This window comes from Ornithorhynchus anatinus, chromosome 4 (genome assembly GCF_004115215.2).
Source record: "Ornithorhynchus anatinus isolate Pmale09 chromosome 4, mOrnAna1.pri.v4, whole genome shotgun sequence".
Taxonomy (NCBI): Eukaryota; Metazoa; Chordata; class Mammalia; order Monotremata; family Ornithorhynchidae; genus Ornithorhynchus; species Ornithorhynchus anatinus.
In genome coordinates, this window is record NC_041731.1 from 94935562 (window position 1) to 94958122 (window position 22561).

The window sequence follows — 22561 nt, forward strand, 5'->3', positions numbered from 1 at the left end:
CTCATCTCTTCAGTGGGCCTCAGAAACAGAAAGGCTCTGGACATCTCTTGTACAAGTGCTTCTGCTCAGAAGCTGGCATGAAAAATGATATTCAACACAGCAGTTTCTAAAATTGCCTGGACACTGCAGCATTCTGGCTGGAAATCACTGAATCTATGTAGCAGTTTACTCACTGAAGGAGACATTTACAAAATGTGGGTTGAAAAGCTGCAGGCAGTTACTGAAGAATACCTAGGGCAGAATCTTTGAATTCCCAGAAGTACCCTTTGTCTTCAAACGGTAAGTCAATAAGAGCAAATTTGATACAATACCCAGAATTATCAAGGGTAAAAACTGAAAGTAACCATGAAGAGTTGTCAGCTCTCTGATCAGCAGTGGAAGTGAATACATTTTTTCTGTTTCTTTCTTAACCTACAAAAACTAACTCCAGCTATCCAAGAAATAAGGAAGCCAAAGGAAGTAATGAAGGACCAAAGATCACCTTGGCTGCATGTTGAGAGGCAAAGCAACATGGCTTTGAAATCCTCCCACATCCTCTCGCCTCATCTTTTCTGCCCCCTTGCTTATTTCCCATATCTCCCCCCTTGCATATTTCCCATATCTCCCCCGCATCCACCCACTGCCTGCACTCAAAGATGAACACAAGAAAGGGGGGGGGGAAGATTAAACAAAATTTTGAGAATTGTCTTTTAGATGAATGCTTCCAACTCTAATTTTAATTATTGTATTTGTTAAGTGCTTACAATGTGCCAAGCACTGGGGTAAATCAGACTTAGTCCCTGCCTGACACAGGGCTTGCAGTCTCAGGAGGCAGAACAGACGCTGAATCCCCATTTTACGATGTTTGGGCTTTTTCATCTAGAGTCCAGGCTCCTTTAAAGCAATGACTGCATCTTTCTATGTATTCTAAACTCAGAACATAAACCAACACTCTCAATTTAAGAAGTATTAATAGCACCATATTCAAAAGTGAAGCATAGCAATCTCTATATGCAAGGCATCCACCAACCATCTCATTTCAATGAAATATAATAACTGTTGCACTTATTAAGTGCTTTCTGCATGCCCAACACTGTACTAAGCACTGAGGAGAAAGAACATAAGCAGACTAGACATAGTCCCTGTCTCACATACACTAAGGCCTGGAAAAGCAGTGTCGCCTAGCGGAAAGAGTTCTAATTCCGGCTCCACTACTTGTCTGCTTTGTGACCTTGGGCAGGTCACTAAACTTCTCCATGCCTCAGTTACCTCATCTGTAAACTGGGGGGTTAAGACTGTAAGCCCCATGTGAGGCATGGACCGAGTCCAACCTGATTACCTTGTACTTACCCCAGTGCTTAGTACATGCCCGGCACATAGTAAGCGCTTTCACAAATACCATTTAAAAAAGTATGCAATACACCCAATATAAAAGTGGCAAGTAATCTATTAAAGAACTGAGCAAACATTTACATGTGAACATGTTTGTATTTTACTTCCAACCCAGTTTGGTGCCTTTTTCTGTTCCTGGAGTCTTACCTTTTCAACATCAGCCTTGGTTGCATTAGTATCATTATCCAGTCTTTCATAACTTTGCTGCGCCTTTTCTGCCTCTCTGCATTCTCTTTCGAATTTCTTTTTACTCTACAAAAACATGAAAATAACTGACAAATGTAATTACAATTCATGGAGAAAATTCAAATTTACATTTTACTTGCCTGTTATTCTGAATTTATACATTAAAATCTTTAAATCGGCATTTTTTATTAAAATGAATTTTCACTCTTACAACCGATGCAGTTTCATCTTGATTTTGAACGTTACAAGAAATTCATGAATATAAATGTTCACAAACAGGATTTATGGTGTCAACTTTACATCAGAATAATCTCCATAACCAATGTTCCACTATCCAGTTACAAATATTGGGCTTCAAATATTAAGAACAGCCAAATCCAAATTTAGCTGCAGAAACAGCCACAGAAAAACAGAAATACCAGAACTGAACTCTCAAATCTTATGCTAGTGTAACCAATGGCTGCTTACATTTTTAAGTATTATTCATTCATTCCATCGTATTACTAGCCCTAAACTGGCATTTTGTCAAGCCATCTCCTTTTCTGCTTTTAAAATTGTAGGCCTTGCCCCTCCCAAATTCATATTATCCCTAAAAGCACTGCTTCTTTGCTATTCCTTCTATAACATATCTAAGTGTGCTTGACTTCTCAAGACCTGTTCGTACCTCCAGGATGTTGATTAGTAATTAACCATCTGACAGAACACACTCAATATATTTTATGAATCTGCTTCTAATTATAAAATCTATAGCAACACAATATCAACTTATCTTCATTTGGAGACCATTATTGAAGATACAGACTAATATTGAGAGAATACAATAAGATTTCAGTTTAGGTAGGCAGTGTTATCTGAGCCTCTTTCAGAGTTCATTTTATGAATGGGATCCATATACTAACAAGATACTTTCACATCCAATCTGCCTGATTTTGAAAGGAATTGAGAAGGTCAAACTTATAAAAGAAAATTTGAGGCAGAGTGTCCCTAAAATCCATTTTCCTTATAAAAATATAACGATGAAATAGATCTAATTAAACACACACACACACATACACACTCTACTCCTCATAGATTAATTGCTTTGAAAAGCTTGTTTATCTTCTCTCTTCTTGATTCTGTAAATATCTTTAAACTTTTTTTCCAAGTGTTCTGATGCTTCCCTTCCATATGTCATCTTTCGGCTTCTCCAATATTTGCCTCATAATGGGCAAACATACAATAAAGATGACTTGACAGGAATGATTTATTACAACATTCCTTTAGAAGTTTTCTTTACTCTTTGGCCAGAGGAGTATTTATGTTTTGTGGAAATCATAACAAACAAGTATTAATTTAAGTAGCAAATCCAGAATTCCTTAGGGTAAATGTAATTAGCCCCCCAAAATGGTAAAAATCCCCACAGCCCTGCCACACCCAACATTAATAGGATTCAAAAGAGGATACTATGACTTGTTATAACAGACTGTAGCTTTCTTGAGATGTCTTAAATGGGCATTAATGATTAAAATAAGCTTTTCTTGCCATTAAGGCGATTTCAATTGAAACTATTTTCAGAAATCCATGGGGGAGAGGAGAGGGGCAGGAGTCCAAGAAAGGAAAATCGGGAGGCTTCAGAAGCTTGGGAGTGAATAAGAATGTGCAGGAAAAGCAATACCTTTCTTGTTCTCATTGGAGGGCTTCATTTTCACTGGAGTTTTGTGGGGGGGCCCAAAAGAACTATATTAATTTGAAAAATACGCTGGAAGGATTTTGTCAGAGGAAAGCAGCAGAATCTTATCATAACCACAAGAAATCACCTAATCTATCCCACCCTCACCAGGCAAGAGAATAATTAAACCATCCAGGGCAGTTAGCTGTCTCTTCTTAAAGATTTTTAGGGATGAAGGCTCCATAATCTCCCTTATTTTATCTCTGTCAATCAATTGTATCTACTGAGTGCTTCACTAAGTGTTTGGGAAAGTACAATATAACAGAGTTGGTATACACATTCCCTGCTTACAAGGGACTTACAGTCTAGAGGGATATGATAGCCATCAATCAATAGCATTTATCACACACTTTTCTGTGTGCTGAGAACTGAGCTCTAGACTGCAGGCTCATTGTGGGCAGGGAATGTATCTGTTTAATGTTATCCTGTGCTCCTCCAAGCGCTTAGTATAGTACTTTGCACAAAGTAAGCACTCAATAAATACAACTGAATGAAGAATGTTAAACAATTAAGAGAGGTTATCAACACAATCTTTTACCTCTAGGATCAATAGTATTTATTGAGTGCTTACTGTGTGCAGACCACTGTATAACTGTGTACTGTGCAGTAACACACAGTTGGTAGAAATGTTCTCGGCCCACAACAGGCTTATGATATGGCCACTGTTAAGTAATTTTAAATTTGATCGCAATGTCTTCTTTTAATTTAAACCCATTTTTTCTTGCTTTGGTTCTCAGTGAGCTAGCATATATAAAGTGATTGATAGGCTATTAGATTATCCTTTAACCTTCTCTCCTCTTGGCTTAACAACCAATATCTTAGCTCATTGTAGGCAGGGAACATGCCTACCAATTCTGTTAGGCTGTACACTTCCAAGCGCTTAGTACTGTGCTCTGCACAAAGAATAATAAACCAATAAATACCTTTGACTGACAGATTCACCTTGCCTCATTATTGGAACATTTGTATCACTCTCTTCAGTGCCTTTCCAGTCTCTTGACATCCTTGTGTGTCATCTACACACTTGGATCTGTGAACTTGGGGCATTAGATATGCACTCCACCCTCAACCCTACAGCACTTACATACGAATATTTATATTCCATATTATACATTACTTATTTGTTTATATTCAGGTCTGCTCCTCGTCTATACTTTTAAGCTCATTATAGGCAGGAAATGTTTCAGATCTGTATGCTCCAAAGGGCTTAGTACAGTACTCTGCAAGTAGTAAGTGCTCAATAAATGCCATTGATTTGATTGATTTATCCTATAAAAAGCATGATCAAAACCCAGGAAACAGCAGTGGGATTCCTTTCAGGACTTTGCTAAAACACTGTGGCTGATACTTCCCTATATGTAATAAGAGTATTACATGCTGAAACATTTTTAACTATTATCTAGCAAGCCCGTGCCTAGACAATCTTTCTACACTGGATTTGAGTTTAATTTATGTTCGTGACTCTGCCCTTGTCCCTACCGACTTGCTCCTTTGCTCTACCATCCCCCACCGCCCCACAGCACTTGTGTATATATGTACATATCTATAATTCCATTTATATTAATGCCTGCTTGTCTTGACGTGTATATATCTATAATTCTATTTATTTAAATTGATGCCTGTTTACTTGTTTTGATGTTTGTCTCCCTGCTCTTAGATTGTAAGACCGTTGTGGGAAGGGACTGTGTCTCTTTATTGCTGAATTGTACTTTCCAAGTGCTTAGTAACACTGTTCTGCACAGAGTAAGCGCTCAATAAATATCACTGAATGAATACTAAATTTCAGCCTCTTTATGTATGAAGCATCACTTTCCCCAGTTTTCTAAATTACTGTGAATTTGTTTCATCTTCCACAGTGTGTGTTTTTTTCAAAATGGCATTTGTTCAGTGCTTACTATGTGCCAGGCACTATACTAAGCACTGAGGTAGATACCAGCATGGCTCAGTGGAATTCTAAGCACTTAGTACAGTGCTCTATACATAGTAAGCCTTCCCAGACTGAACTCCCCTCTTTTACCTCTGCTCCCCCTCCACCCTCTGCTCCTCCTCTTTTCCCCTACACCTCCCCTCAGCTGAGCCCCCTTTCCCTCTCCTCCCCTGCCCCCAGCACTGTGCTCATTTGTATATATTATTTATTACCTTATTTATTTTGTTAATGAGGTGTACATCCCCTTGATTCTATTTATGTGATAATGTTGTCTTGTTTTTGTTTCGTTCTGTTCTGCTCTGCTGTCTGTCTCCCCCAATTAGACTGTGAGCCCGTCATTGGGCAGGGATTGTCCCTATCTGTTGCCAAATTGTACATTCCAAGTGCTTACTACAGTGCTCTACACAGAGTAAGCGCTCAATAAATACTACTGAATGAATGAAAAAGCCCAGGCTTGGGAGTCAGAGGTCGTGGGTTCTAATCCCGGCTCTGCCACTTGGCAGCTGTGTAACTTTGGGCAAGTCATTTCACTTCTCTGTGCCTGTTACCTCATCTGGAAAATGGAGATGAAGACTGTGAGCCCCACGTGGGACACCCTGATGACCTTGTACCTACCTCAGTGCTTAGAACAGTGCTTAACAAATACCATCATTATTATACCAGCTAATCAGGCTTGGACACACTCCATGTCCCACATGGGCCCCACAGTCTTAATCTCCATTCTACAGATGAGGGAACTGAGGTACAGAAAAGTTAAGTGACTTGACCAAGGTCACACAGCAGACAAGTGGTGGAGCTGGGATTCACGCCAGGCAGGTCCTTCTGACTCCCAGCTCTGCGCCCTATCGACTAGGCCACCCTCACCAATTTACTTCCTCTGCAAATGTTTTCTATGTTGCCTCTGAATATCAAAACAAGTGCTGATTGGAAAACAAAAAATTCACATGCTAAGTGAACCTCAAAATACATTCCTTTAGCACCTGAATACAATCCAGAATCTTAACAAAGCAGTTTTGCAAAGCTATTCATTTCCCCAAGGTCTCAGAAGGCTGCTTCTTCCTTTTAACCACTACTAAGTTGTGTAAATGAAAAAGAGGTGACTGTTGGGAAAAAAATGGAGAGAAACAGTCCGCCATGACACTAGTGCTCTACAAAAACCAGCTGTGCATTCATCATTCTCTGGAGATGTGAGCAGACTGCTGCATTCAGACCACATCCAGGTGAATGTTGTGGAATACAGGCTATAGAAGGCTGAAGGAATCAAGCATGAAATTGGAGATCAAACAACACATACTGGCCACAACTTTCAATAAAGTACACAAATGAATCGAATGTACCATTGTTAACCAAAATAACCATCCCTATGTTGCAAAAGCACAAGGGGATTAATCGAAGCATGGCCATGACAAATGTGGTTTGTAATATGTATACTAAAGTGGGATACTTGAGGAGATAGGAGTAAAATTAAACCTTCAGAAAAGTTTCGGTGTCTATAGTCCAGAAATCAAATAGAAAAACTTTAAAATGTTGTTCAACAAATGATAATTTCTTAAATTAGGATGTAGGAGAAAAGATAGGTCCAACCCACAAGGAGAGAAAAACTAATAAAAAGTGGCTATATTACTTCTTCTCCATTGAAGTACCACAAGATACAAATGACGGTAAAATATCTTCACCTCGTACAATTCCTACAACTACTCTAAAGTTTAAACTTTACTGAGTTTTTTGTTTACCACCGTGTTTTTAGTGACACTTCAATTCAACAATGTGCTGAATTATTATACTTAAACAAATGTAAAGTTCCAAGAAAATAGGGTGACCAGAGTTGTCCACAGAACATTCATTCATTCATTCATTCATTCAAGCAATTATATCCATTGAGAGCGAACTGTGTGCAAAGCACTGTACTAAACACTTGGGAGAGTACAATACAACAACAGACACATTCCCTGGCCACATTGAACATGTATAGTAAAACTCACATTGTCCATCTGTTTCCAGCACATGTCAAGATACTGCTGAGCTTTTCGCCCTTCCTGGAGATGCTATAAAAGAATGAAATTAAAATTAAAAACCCAAATAAAATTAAAGCATCAGCATACAGCTCACACTCTTCCAAGTTCCTTTTGGTTTTGAGAAATTATTTTGAGAGCTAAAAAATGACCAACAGGCTCGATCTTTAAAAATGCCTGTTGTGCAGTATCAAACCATTAAGAGCTATTCACTGAGATGACATTAGGAGCTGTGAAAAATTCTACTGAAATATAAAATCAAGCTATGTTGAAAATTCAGAGCAAAATCTTTTCCTAATGATTGTTACAACATCTTATTCATTATAACAACAAAAACATAAAAAATTACCATTTTTCTTTCTGTTTTTAGATCATGAGAATATCTCATTAGTTCTCCGTACACTCTGTGTCCCATTTCTTCAGCTACTACTTCTCGCTGTCCTGCATAGTCGTTCAGCTCATTAAGGATGTTAACAAAGGCTACGCATGAGGTAAACCTGCAAAAACATATTTTTAAAAGAGTTTTTTTTTCATATTCAAGAGAGTTCAGGATTTATCAGACCAATCAACTGGGGAAGTGAACAAACTTAATCTTGGCAGAATTCTACACTGGGCCCCAGATATAACATTGTCTCTAATCCTTCCTACGTACTGAGTTTATGAGGAAAAGGATATTTTGGATGGAAAACAAAGACTACAATTACCTGGAAAGCGCTTTGGCCACAAAGGCATCTCCATCTGCTAAGCTGAGTGCCTGAGCGTGGGAATAGACTTGAGTCCCTCAGCTCAGAAGCTGAACTGGTTGCAGAGAGGCAGAGCTTGTTCTCAAGGATGGATACTGGCAACCCGTGGCATTTAATATGAAGAGTGGGATTTGTTAGTGCTTATGTGCCAAGCACTTTTCTAAGCACTGAGATGGATACAGACAAGTCGGGTTGTCTGTCTCATATGGGGCTCACCATCATAAAGTCCATTTTACAGCTGAGGGAACTGAGGCACAGAGAAGTGAAGGGACTTGCCCGAGGTCACACAACGGATAAGTGGCAGGGCCAGGATTAGATTCTGACTCCCAGGCCTGTGCTCTGTCCACTAGGCCACGCTGCTTCAGACCACTCAAACTGCATCGGGATGGGTGGATGATCTATAGAATATAGAATAGAAGCAGCGTGGCTCAGTGGAAAGAGACCGGGGTTGGGAGCCAGAGGTCATGGGTTCGAATCCCGGCTCTGCCACCTTTCGGCTGTGTGACTGTGGGCAAGTCACTTCACTTCTCTGTGCCTGAGTTCCCTCATCTGTAAAATGGGGATGAAGACTGTGAGCCTCATGTGGGACAACCTGATGACCCTGTATTTACCCCAGGGCTTAGAACAGTGCTCTGCACATAGTAAGCGCTTAACAGATGCCAACATTATCATTATTATTATTATATTGCTATCAACTCTAGGGACAGCTAGCTGTCTGTTTCTTTGGCTGGAAATAAAGTGCCTTTATGATTGGCCGGAAAAAAAAGAGGTTAGCTGGGCCAAAAAATGTGTGTGGGGCCATCAAAAAATCACTACATTAAACATATATTATGTGTATTTTATATATACTCTGTGTGTCTGTGTCTGTGTGTGTGTGTGTGTGTCTGTGTGTGTGTGTGTCTATACTGCTGTGTGAACTTGGGCAAGTGAACTGACCTTCTCTGTGCCTCAGCTACCTCATCTGTAAAACATGGGGATTAAGAGTGTGAGCCCAATGCAGGACAGGGACTGTGTTCAACCTGATTAACTTGTATCTAACGCAGTGCTTAGAACAGGGCTTGGCACATCGTAAGCACTTTACAAGTACCATAATTATTATTATAAAACACACATATATACATATATATAGTTACATATATGCATGTATATAAATATATAAAGAGAGAGACTACTAAAAAAATTGGACTATTGCCAACATGAACACTGGCAGGCTTATAAGATCACTATTAGCACAACATAGTACTAACTTCTTTTGCCAGTTATTGCTAAATGCTTCTTCTCAAAGAAATGGTCAAAACTTAGTGACACCTATCCCCTTCCCCAAGGCAACACAGCACAAATTATATGCCTTTGGCTACAATTTGTTGGGGGTATTTAAGCTGGACTCCTACACTACAACATGCTATTCATGGTTTTAAATTTATGCTGAAAAGCATGCAATTCCCATCTTCCCGCCTAAGAGAGGAATCAGAGAATCTTCTGTATCCAAAAAGCTCCTTTTCAATCTGACAGTGACAAAGTTAGACATCAGGAAATGCTAGAGTCCAGTTCTCCCATAACCTGTGTACTGCGTACACAGTAAGCGCTCAATAAATACTATGAATGAATAATAAGAGAGGCATCTGGGGAGGAATGTTAACTCTTTTTCAAACTTCTAGGGATTGCTTATTATTAACCTTGATGACCTAGAAGAGGCCAGTGTTTCTCGCCACTTGCCCATCTTACTATACAAGAGAGTAACGTTAGGCACCAAGAGAACTGGGCTCATTGCTGGTTCTTCTTCAAACTTTCAGAACCCAAAAAAGTTACAATTTCAACATTATCTCAGAGTACAGCCTTCACTTGAAACACCACACCTGAAATAATTTTCTGGGAAGCACTCTGCCAATGTCTACTAAATTGCTGTTGTTTAGCAGAGGAAAAGTCTGTTAGTAATGATACTCATTTTCAACAATATTGCATAAATCTATTACCCAAAAAAATCTTCTTAAAGTTTCTTTAAAAATGTAAATAATAAATGAAATGCATTTTAAACAGTCTACTCTCCATTTAGTAGGTATTCAAATACTGAACATAATGTATCATCATTTTCACCACTTGTCCAACATAAACAGTTACTCATTCTGGGCTAGCAGACATTTACAAAGGAAAAGCAGTGTGGCCTAGTGGAGAAAGCCATGGCCAGGGAGTCAGAAAGATATAGGTTCTAACCTCAAGATCAATTGTTTGCTGTGTGACCTGGGGCAAGTCACTTAACTTCTCTGTGCCTCGGTTTCTTTATGTGTAAAATGGGGATAACTCTCCTACAGAAATTATATCCAACAATTAATTTGTACCTACCCCAGAGGTTAGAACAGTTTTTGACACACAGTAAGCGCTAAATTACAGTGCTTACTGTAATTTACTGAATGTACTGAAATGTACATTACTGTAATGTACTGTACTATACAATACTGTAATGTACTGAAGCAGCGTGGCTCAGTGGAAAGAGCACGGGCTTGGGAGTCAGAGGTCATGGGTTCAAATCCCAGCTCCTCCACTTGTCAGCTGACTGTGGGCAAGTCACTTAACTTCTCTGTGCCTCAGTTACCTCATCTGTAAAATGAGGATTGAGACTGTGAGCCTCATGTGGGGCAACCTGATTACCCTGTATCTACCCCAGTGATCAGAACAGTGCTCTGCATGTAGTAAGCACTTAACAAATACCAACATTATTATTAAATTCCATAATCAATAGTAATTAAATAATATTTAATGTGGCCATTAACACTTTGTATAAGATACAGGTCACATACTGATGGACAGCCTTAAGAGATTATTTTATTTTTTTGCAAAAAGCTACATATAAATCATGACAATAACAGTAGCCTAAAACACAGTGGTGTGTGATACAAGTATACTGAAAATTTGTACTTTTTACCTGGGTTCTTCATCTTTTGATGAACGTTTGGGGCAATACTTCTTTACCAGATTCCTAAATGAAAAAGGAAAAGCAAAGTGCTCGATGAACAGGAAAATTCCAGTGTCATTATCAACTGAGTTCATTAGGCCTCTAAATGCTTAAATAGGCACTTGAAAAACTTGGGAGTCCTTGGAGTCCTGTGGGCAGGGAGCATTTCTACCAACTCTGCCCCACTGTACTCCACCAGTGCTTATTACAGAGCTCTGAACACAGTAAGTGCTCATATACCATTGATTGACTGATGACGGCATCGCGGGCCATGAATAAAGGATGAGATTTCTGGAACTTGCACCAGGGAATTCATCAAGGTGCTGGCAGCTGATGCACAGTCTCAGGAATCCATCAGATATGCTTCTGCCGGTGGTCAGAGTGCCACGGAGGTGGCGGGCAGGGGGGTACAGTGCCTGAAATCGACGCACATGCGCAGTCACCTAAAAGATCGGATCTCTAAGACATAATCCCTATCCTTGAAATACTTACAACCTAGCAGACATAAATACATAGACCATAGTACGGAGGGAGAGCACCATGTATAAATACGTACAGTCACTGACTACAAGTGGATTTGTGATTTGAAGAGCCACTTTTTGTGGCTCAAGTCGTTACCGACCCATAGCGATACCAAGGACACATCTCTCCCAGAATGCCCTGCTCTCCATCTGCAATCGTGCCGGTAGTGCATCCATAGAGTTTCCTTGGTAAAAATCCAGAAGTGGTTTACCACTGTCGCCTTCCGTGCGGTAAACCTGAGTCTCCGCCCTCGACTCTCTCCTCTGCCGCTGCTGCCCAGCACGGGTGAGTTTTGACTTGTAGTAGATTGCCTGCCACTCGCTAGCCACTGGTCAAGTTAGGAATGGAATGGACAGGTCTCTGCTTGACTCTCCATCTCGTAGCCGAGACTGGTAGAGGACTGGAAACCCTCCAGGTGCCACCCTGAGAGGGGAGGTCGCTTTTTACATTCACCCAATTTAATCTAACACACAGAGTTTGTTTCCTTGAGGTAATCTTGAATATGAACAGAGTCAGAAGGTCTTGGGTTCTAACCACTTGCCTGCTGTGTCCTTGGGCAAGTCACTTCACCTCTCTGTGCTTCAGTTACTTCATCTGTAAAATGGGCATTGAGACTGCAAGCCCCATGTGGGATAGGGACTGTTGTCCAATCTGATTTGCTTTTATGCACACCGGTGCTCAGAACAGTGCTTGGCACATAGTAAGCGCTTAATAAATACCATAATTACTATTACTATATGGGTGTGCCTCATGGTCTAGCCTTAATGTATTCCTTGAAATGGCAAATGTACTGTGGATGGCTACATTGTGGAGGATGTTTTTCCATAGATTTACAAGTCATAAATTGGGTTCTTTTAGAAGCAGCGTGGCTCAGTGGAAAGAGCCCGGGCTTGGGAGTCAGAGGCCGTGGATTCTAATCCCGGCTCCGCCACTTGTTCATTCATTCATTCAATAGTATTTATTGAGCGCTTACTATGTGCAGAGCACTGTACTAAGCGCTTGGAATGTACAAATCGGTAACCGATAGAGACAGTCCCTGCCCTTTGACAGGCTTACAGTCTAATTGGGGGCGACAGACAAGAACAATGGCAATAAATAGAATCAAGATGGCAATAAATAGAATCAAGAATAAATAGAACACTTGTCAGCTGTGTGACTTTTAGCAAGTCACTTCACTTCTCTGTGCCTCAATTCCCTCATCTGGAAAATGGGGATTAAGACTGTGAGCCCCATATAGAACAACTGATTACCTTGTATCTACCCCAGTGCTTAGAACAGTGTTTGGCACATAGAAAGCGCTTAACAAATACCATAATTATTATTATAAAACCTCTGAAAAATATGGAATTTCTTTATGTGCCATATATTCTTATATTAAGCATCACTTGAATACTGTTTAATCCTTGTTAATTTGAAGCACATCACAACATTAACTGAGGAGCAGGTACATTATTATGAATCTTTGCAAGAGACCATAAAAGTAGATGCTTATTCCACCGGCTGGCAGTGGGGTTTTTTTTTTTAACTTTAATGAAGAATTTACCTATTTTAATTTGAACAAAAAGCCTTCTTATGTTCATAAAGAACCACGTAGTAGGCTACCTGTTTCTGAACATCTCTCCAACATCTTTGCAATCCTGTCTCTCTCTCTGGGCCTTCAATCATTTTTAATACATCGATCTGCTTTCTTTAAAACTGATGCAAGACTTCTTAATCCATGGATTGTAACTGGTGGCGGGGAGACTATGACTACTTCATCCGCAATGAGGCATTACACTGTCATGGTGTCAAGCTGTAACAACGTATGAAATGTATTATGGAGTGGCTGAAATCTGGGTTATGCCTGTACTGCATGCAATTCACAACAGCTCTGAATGCTTGGTGCACACCACCCATGTGGATGAAACTATTTACATCAATTTCTGCAAGGGAATGCAACTCGCATTTTCCAGAGCCATTTAAGAGCGCTAGGAAAAGACTATGTGTTTACTGCCTTGAATTTATTTTTCGCTTGTATCTGTTCCAAGGAGATAAGTGAATTCATGAGAGCCGACGTGACTAATGACTGGGAAGGTGATTAAGCAGGCAGGGAATGCTTCTTGGATGATGTAGTTTTGAGGGAAGGCTTTGAAAAGTGGGGTTTTAAGCCAAACAACGCGTACAAAAGTGCAATGGGAAGTAAAAAGAACCAAAGTGCTGAGATGAGAGTGGGCAGGATGTGACTTTGGGAGGAAAAGATTAACAGTGAGAGCTTCCTGGAGCAGGTGTAATTTCAGAAGGGTTTTGAAAATTGGGAAAGCTATGATCCGGAGAATTCCAAGTCAGTCAGTCAATCGTATTTATTGAGGCACTGTACTGAGAGCTTAGGAGAGAACAATGTACAACAGACACTATTCCTCCCCACAATGAGCTTTTAGTCTAGAGGGGGGGACACAGCCATTAATATAAATAAATAAAATTACAGATATGTACAAAAGTGCTGTGGGGCTGGGAAATGGGAAGGGAGACAGAGTTCCAAACAAGAGGAAGGGTGTGAACCAGCTGTCAGAGGTGAGAAAGTCAAGAATAAAGCAAAGTGAGGAGGGGAGTTTGGGTGGAGCAGAAACCGCCAACTGGGGTGGAGGAACTGAAGAGTTGGTAAAAGGGAGAAAGCTCACCGAATGCTTCTACAGCTACTGGTCAGGAGTTTCAGTCTAACACAAATATGAATGGATGATCACCGGCCGTATGGGGGAAATGGCATGATGCGTGCAGAACAACATTTTGATAAAGAAGATGTGAGCAGCAGAGTGAAGTGGGGACTGGAGGAAGGAGATAAACGGGGATATGACGGATTACCTGGGCCCAAGTTGGAGCCATTTGGATATTGGGGCGGAGGGAGGGGGGAGAGTCTCCACTTTAAGACTTTGAAGACCAAATCAATAGGTCTCATTGAGGACCTTCTTAAGACTATCCTACTTCTACTTCTTACTTCCGGAGGGCCCGGAAGCATGGGAGTGTTATTTTTAACCCTAGTCTATTGGGAAGCCACTGAGATGGTGGACACATGATAGGAATTATTTTCCTGGCTTTATTCTGACAAGACGATTATCTTTTCTTTTCAGAAAGTGTCTCTGCAAAGATGTTCTAAAAATACTGTCACAGATACTACCTATGATTTTTTTTATCATAAAGATGTGCCAAAAATCACTTAAAAATCCCATAGGTAATATATAAATCCATTTAGCTGTATCTGAATACCTGCCGATATTTCAAAGATAATTTTTATGATGGTATTTGTTAAGCACTTACTCTGTGCCAAGCACTGTATTAAGCACCGGGGTAGATACAGAATAAACAGGTGACTATACACTCTCCCTTAACAATTAAGGCCTGAAAACAACAAGCTCCAGGCAGATTTTGTCTGAAGCTTCTTTAGTAAAATCAAATCATACAGAAAGCTTGATCAGCACTCCAGGATAATTTCTGAATTGTATACACTTGTAAATCTACATGCAATCTTACTCTATGTATACAGAGCGGATACTTAATAATTTATTCAGAGTGCAAATGCAGAACAGTCCTGCACCTAAAGAACAGCAAGCACTAAAAAAAAAAAAAAGATTTTCAAGAGTTTTAAAGAAAAGAAAACCCTTTTTAAAAAGCATTCAACTTAAAATAGGATAGGTGAGGAGCACCTGTGAGAAAGATTTTGGAAGTTTTCCACTTGGAGGGTGTCTTTGTAATGTGATATGTTTTCTTCCTTCAAAATGGCATTAAACAACTGTGCTAGGTCCTTTCAAAATTCCCACCTGCTCATCTCAGCAGCTGAAAACTCCTGGAGAGTTATGGCTTACCTCGGGTGCTCTCCCACACTCTACCAACCACCTCCTGTGATAGCTAGAATTAGCAGGGGGTGGTTACAGTTTGCTCAGCTAATAGGAAGAGAGCCTTATTTCCACCTGCACTGATGCATGTGCAGAAGTTCATTTCCCCGATCTATCAGGTATTCATCATCACATTCAGAGTCGATGTATGGAAACACTTCAAGTCATTTTGTCATCAGGCTCCCCAGAATGGCTCGAAAGGGTGGCTTTAATTCCCCCATTCAAAAATTGCACTCATCCAAGTCTCTCTGCCTTTGTCTGTGCACAGTGTTTTTGGCTTATCCCTTTGTTCCAGTTCGATGACGTCGCCCGAATGCTTCTCCATCTCCTACTGCCGTTTTTGCTAATCACACATAGGAAACACAACTCCTAATCAACCTACTCATCATCCTTGATTTTTCTTGTACATAAAAGTTTGGTATAGCTTCACTGAATTGCCTCTAACCTGCTAGACTGTGAGCCCGTTGTTGAGTAAGAATTATCTCCATCTGTTGCCGAACTGTACTTTCAAGCGCTTAGTACAATGTTCTGCACACAGTCAGCGCTCAATAAATACAACTGAATAAATGACTGAATGAATGAGAAGGGACGTGGTCCACTGGGAGCCTACATGACAATAAATGATCTAGGGAAAATAATGGCTCCAATTGTGCGTCACTTTATCTCTTGGAAAAAAAAACACAGTCCAACAAAGATGATTCGTAAGCCAAGATGGTTCACTTCCTTCTTCACCCTTCAGAGCAAACTAGTAGACATTAACTTGGCAATTAGTGACTTACACATGAGCATAGGTTTTAGGACTAGGTCTTTTCAGAATGGAAAGATAACTGAAGGAAGCATGACTGAAGCTTACAGAATCAGCAGAGGGGGTCGGCAGGGCCACTGTAGAATTGTTCATTGCTTCCTCTTATTGTATTGGACTCTTCCAAGTGTTTTGCGTACCTAGTTTGTGTTCAAATAATACCACTGACTGATTGATTCAAAGGAAACCCACACAGTTGGTGATAAGAATGTGGCATTCCCCATTACAGGGAGGTGGGCAAGCCCAAAACACTGGTGAGTTACTAAACGAACTGAGTAAATTCATGGGTGAGAGGTCCCATAATGGGTTTCAAAAGAAAAAGTGAGAGAATAGAAATCTGCCAGACGGTAACTCTTCCGATCTTCAAGGACCTCCTGAAATTCCACCTCCTCCAGGAATCAAATAATCAGTGGTGTTTATTGAGAACCTGAGAAGCAGCGTGGCTTAGTGGAAAGAGCACAGGCTTGGGAGTCAGAGGACATGGGCTATAATCCTGGCTCTGCGACTTGTCTGCTGTGTGACCTTGGGCAAGTCACTTAACTTCTCTGTGCCTCAGTTTCCTCATCTGTAAAATGGGGATTGAGACTGTGAGCCTCACGTGGGACAACCTGATTACCTTGTATACTCCAGTGCTTAGAATAGTGTTTGGCACATAGTAACTTCTTAACAAATACCATAATTATTATTCATAATTACTATTATTCTTACTTTTGGGAGAGTGCAATCCAACAGAGTTGGTAGGCCCAGTTCCGGTCCACAGCTTACAGTCTAGATGAGGAGACTGTGTAGCATAAGCAATTTACACTCTATAATTTAGAGATGTGTACATATGTGCTGTGGGGCTCAAGGTGGGGTGAAAACCAAATGCCCAATGAACCAACAAGCCTGATTAATTCACATCACCGCAGTTCAAATCATAATGCAGTTGCATTAGTCTAAACTGTTCTTAGCACTTATTTATATTATTCCTAAATTTGGCAGTTATGTACAAATGCATATCTTTATTTGCCTATTAAAATTTATTCGGTTATTCTATCCTGATATATTTTAGTACTTCTTATATGAAGTTGTTCTTCCTCCTACTCCCACTACAAATGATTAGATTTTAGATTTGCTTTAGAGTACAATTTAAGTTCCTTCAAGGCATGATGCTTACCTTGCTTCTGTCTTACCCTCCCAAGTTCAGGGCTTCACACTCAATAAATACCAATAATTGGTTGAAGCAAGAGAGTTAGTACAGTGGATTGTAGGCTCATGCTGCCTGGATCATTTTTCTACAGTTCAGGAACCATTTCCTCACTCCTCAAAAAACTTCAATGGTTGCCCATCCACCTCCGCGTCAAACAAAAACTCCTCACCATAGGCTTCAAAACACTCAATCACCTTGCCTCCTCCTACCACACCGTGCTACTCTCCTACTACAACTCAGCCCGTACCCTTCACTCCTCTAATGCTAACCTTCTCATGTGCCTCGATCTCATCTATCTCACCGCAGAACCCTCACCCACATCCTGCCTCTGGCCTGGAAGGCCCTCTCTCCCCTCCTCAAATCCCACACTTACTCTCCCCCGCTTCAAAGCCTTATGGAAGGCCCATTTCCTCCAAGAGGCCTTCCCTGACTAAGCCCCGCCAACCCCATCACCCTGACTTGCTCCAAGGGTGCTTCCCCTCTTCCAGCCCCACAGTACTTATGTTCATATCTGTAATTTATTTATATTAATGTCTGTCTCCCTGGCTCCACCCCAGACTGTACGCTCATTGCAGGCATGGAATGAGTCTGTTTACTGTTCTGCTGTACTCTCCCAAGAGCTGAGCACAGTGCTCTGCACTCAATAAATACGACTGAATGAATGGGCAGGGAATATATTTGCTAATTATACTGCATTGTATTCTGCTGTACTCTCCCAAGGACTTAGTACAATGCTCCAAAATAGTAAGCGCTCAATAAATGTGATCAATTGACTAACTGAATGACAAACAAGGGAAAATTATTCTAAAGGTAGGATGCGGCTAAGATAAAGAAACGAGATTGGACGAAAGTAACCTAAGGGACATTAGATGAGCCTAGAGTGAAAAGTACAAGAAAGGAAGAAGAAAGCAATTAGATTAGCACACACAGAGAGGTGTGTAACAATAATGCTCCAATAAATAGGAGCAAAATCAAATGGGGGGGAGGGAGGGAGAGAAGGAGAGAGGAAGAGAGAGAGAAAAAAGGTAAAAAGACAAAGAAAGAGAGAGAAAGACAGAGAGAGAGAAAGAAAGAAAAAGAAAGGAAGAAAGAGAGAGAGAAAAAAAGAGAGAAAGAGAGAAAGAATGGGATGGGGCAGTAAGACTGGAAGTTACATGCTGCCATAAACCCACTGCTTTCCTCTCATTTCAACAGTTAATTAGGCCTGTGGGACAAGGAAAGAGCCAAACAGGATGAAGGAGATTTAGACAGAAAATAGCATATGGGTCAAGCCCAAATGCCACCTGCCTCTATGATAAATGGTTAGGGGAATCTGGAAAGCAATAAGTCCACTTGAAATTATGTGCTGTGTGAGCAGTTTCTAAATGGAGACAAAAACTACTCTAAACAAAGACCCAAATGTCTGAGGGTTAAGGTGGAATTGATTTAAGTTGGGATTGAAGACAGAAATGCATCTTTTTTCTCCTGTCCCCTCCCAGCATATTAGCAAGTGGAAGGTAATGCAGTTAGGAAGGAAATAATGGAATCATATGCAATTTTAACAGTGATCCCATGCTTTTAGCTAAAAAGAAGAAGTATATGGCAGTTACTTTCTCTAATAGATGACATTCTGCACCTCCCTTAATAGTGCACTCAGAGGCGGACAGTTGGCAAGGTAGGGAAAGAGTAGGAATGAGGTATTAAAGGTGAGAGTCAAGGGCTGCTGGAGACAGAACCAAGCCAAGGCTGGAAGTGCCAGGAGAAGCAGTGTGGCCTAGTGGATAGAGCGTGAGCCTGGGAATCAGAAGGACCTGGGTTCTAATAACAGCTCTGCCATTTGTCTGCTGTGTGGCTTTGGGCAAGACCTTCACTTCTCTGTGCCTCAGTTCCCTCATCTGCAAATGGGGATTAACACCGTGAGCCCATGTGGGACATGGACTATGTCCAACCTGATTAGATTGTTCTACCCCAGGGTTTAGTACCAGGCCTGGCACACAGTAAGTGCTTAACAAATAACACAACTATTATTAACATGTACCATTTTTTTTTTTTTAAAAAGACAGAGGTTGTACACTCATCCCTCCTCCCACACACAAACATATCCAGAGGTAAGTGTAGGGGAAAAGGTGAATGGAGGATGGGCAAGTGTTGAGGTGGAATGAGGGAAAAGTGTAGAGGATGGAATGTGGGGAGTGTATTAGACAACTACTTGATCAGAAATTCAGTCTTCTTTAATTTCACCTTAAAAGTCTTGTGGGACTCTGTTCATTTAAGATCTTATATTAATATTAATATTTGGTTGAAAACTTGGCTTAACTTGAGAACCCTACTTCGACTCAAGGGCCATGTCTATATCCTAGAGTTTAAATATCTCTCTTTTGGAAGAACATTCTCTGAAATCAATTAGAAAAGTCAGGTAGCATCAAAAATCAAAATGCAACAAACATATTGGACTATGTTTGAAAAGTGACTCTTTAGTGTCTACTTTCTGCAATGCACAATTCTAAGCCCCGAGGAGTATTACAAGAGAAATATAAACAGTCCCTGCATTCATAGGCCTAATGAGTTTAATGGAAACAATAAGCACACGAAACACATATATTCATAAATGTAAAACACATGTCAAAGTGGTAGGTAGGAATATGGGGGTTGGTGGAACCAGATTCGCAAGGGGGTAAAGTCAGTGAGGTTTTCTTTCTTTTTACATACACACACACATCAATCAATTGCATGCTCTAAATCAAACCATGGGTCTCCAAATGTGTCTCTTACCTCTTTCAAAAAGCAGATGGCCCCCACTAACCAACATAGCTCACTTAGGTGTTGTAATCAAGTCACAGATATTTAACATTAGTAGTTAACATGAAAGAAGCAGCCTTGCAGTGAAGGAAGTTTGGTCATTTCAATAATAAAAAACTGAAGGGAGTCAACCAATGGAATCTGTTTCAATTAGAGGAAGGGGAAGTAAACAAGACAAGCCTCTTCCCTTTTGACCAAACAGCTTTTAAAAACAACATCTGACAATTCAATTGCTATGTACAAAAGTTCTGATACTACTGAAAAAAGTCCATTTTCCTTAGGAAAAAAACAGCTAAAATCCCTTCAAAGACCTAGACAAATTCAAGAATCACATCCAGCAGCGTGGCCTAGTGGAAAGAGCACAGGCCTGGAACTCAGAGGACCTGCATTCTAACCCCAACTCTTCCACATGTTTGCAGTGTGATTTTGGGCAAATCACTTCACCTCTCTGTTTCAGTTACCTCATCTGTAAAATGGGGATTAAGACTGCAAGCCCTCCTTGGGACAGGGACTGCATCCAACCTGAAAACCTTATAAGTACCCCAGCACTTAGAACAATGCTTGGCACTAGTACAGGCTTAACAAATACCATCATTATTATTCTTATTATTATTGTAGTCTCCCAAGTGCTTATTTAGCACAGTGCTCTGCACACAATAAGGGCTCAATAAATCATGTCTTGACAGTAAGGCCCAAAATAAGTGAATTTCCATACAGCTTTTCCACCATTCTGTAGACCAGATAAGATCACAACTTCCAGAAGAGAATCTTGAAGAAATCCAATACCAACATAAACAAATACTTCCATTTACACCTGGGTTCCGGGCAGGGGTTGCATGAGCGAGGAGATAATTTGGAGGAATGATGGTTGAAGACATATAAGGGGTGGCTGATAAAATGCCACTTACATCACCACGTTCAGCAACACTGGACTACCTGTGAGCTCCAGAACGTGCCAGAACAGCTCCATCTTCCTGCCTCTCACCACAGAATCTATTCAGTCATATTTACTGAGTGCTTACTGTGTGCAAAGTACTGTACTAAGTGCTTGGGAGAGGACAGTAGGACGGAGTTGGCAGAGTTGGTTTCTTGCCCAGCCCCCACAGGAAGAGCCTAACCAAGCAGGATCTGTCTTCAGAACCCGGTTGCACTGCTGAAACTTTGGGAAGGCTGAGCCACAAACCTCAGTCTGGTGTGACTCCTGATAATACTCACTCGATGGATTCCTTCTGTGTAATGTCTTATTTTTGCTGTTGTGTGTCACTTATTAGCCTCCACTGTTTATTATTATAATAATAATTACTAGCCTCACGTGGGACAAGCTGATTACCCTGTATCTACCCCAGCGCTTAGAACAGTGTTAATAATAACATTATTATTATTTGTTAAGCACTTACTATGTGTCAGGTACACTCTGGGGTAGATACAAGGTAATTGGGTTGAACACAGTCCCTGTCCCACATAGGGCTCACAATCTTAATCCCCATTTTTACAATTGAGGGAACTGAGACCCAGGAAAGTCAAGTGACTTGCCTAAGGTCACACAGCAGACAAGTGGCGGAGCCAGGGTTAGAATCCATGACCTTCTGACTCCCAGGCCTGGGGTCTATCCAACTAGGCCATGCTGCTTATCTGTTTACAACCTTTCCTCCTTCTTTGCATCTGTCCAACCCCGCTTGGATTGGGATTCTCTTATGGGATGAGGACCCGGTCTGACTGTTGCATTTTTCAGTCAAGCACATTTATTTAGTGATTACTGTGTGCAGAGCACTGTACTAAGCACTTGGGAGAAAACAATTCAAAAGTAAACAGACACATTCCCTGCCCATAGTGAGTTTACAGTCTATCTTCTCAAACTCACTGCATGGGGCTCAACACAGGCAATCAACCAGCAATGGCGTAGACACCAACTTTTGCGTCACATTACCTACGGATTGGTTTCCCATTAGTAAGGGTGTAAGACAAGGGTGTATCTTATCGCCTTATCTGTTCATCTTTTATACCAAATACCTAATGAGAGAAGCCAGAATGAATGAAGACAAAGGGGGAGTAAAGACTGGAGGAAGAAAAAAAACAACCTTTGTTATGCTAATGATACAACCCTACGAGCAGAAAATGAAGATGATTTGAAGGGCTTATTATTAAAAGTTAAAGAACAGAGCAAAAAGATGGGCCTACATTTGATAGTCAAAAAAACAAAGATCATAACAACTGGAAGTTTTAACACATTTGTAGTGGATGGAGAGAAGACTGAAATAGTTGATCCTGGGATCGATAATCAAAGGAACTAGTAGTCAAGAAATACACTGAAGATTAATATTAGGAAGACTTGCTATGAAGAGCCTGGAAAAAGTCATGTGATGTGCTGATGTAACAATGGCCACAAAAATACAAATTGTCAATTCTATGGTGTTTCCAGTGACAGTGTATGGATCCCAAAGCTGGACAGTGAAAAAGCAGGATAGAAAGAACATCGATTCTTCTGAAATGTAGTGTTGAAGAAGGCT

At 40.6% G+C, this 22561-nt stretch overlaps 1 protein-coding gene across 3 annotated transcripts in view; it reads right to left on the reverse strand.

Annotated features, from left to right (window-relative positions):
• Positions 1-22561, reverse strand: part of FNBP1L (formin binding protein 1 like) — a 114831-nt gene that overhangs the window by 29509 nt on the left and 62761 nt on the right. For all 3 annotated transcript variants that reach the window (XM_029062740.2, XM_029062739.2, XM_029062741.2), the window contains exons 3-6: positions 10868-10921; positions 7554-7701; positions 7175-7237; positions 1519-1623 (exon numbers count right to left, since the gene is read on the reverse strand). In XM_029062740.2, the coding sequence (XP_028918573.1) occupies positions 1519-1623; positions 7175-7237; positions 7554-7701; positions 10868-10921 (370 nt within the window). The remainder of the gene's footprint in view (positions 1-1518; positions 1624-7174; positions 7238-7553; positions 7702-10867; positions 10922-22561) is intronic.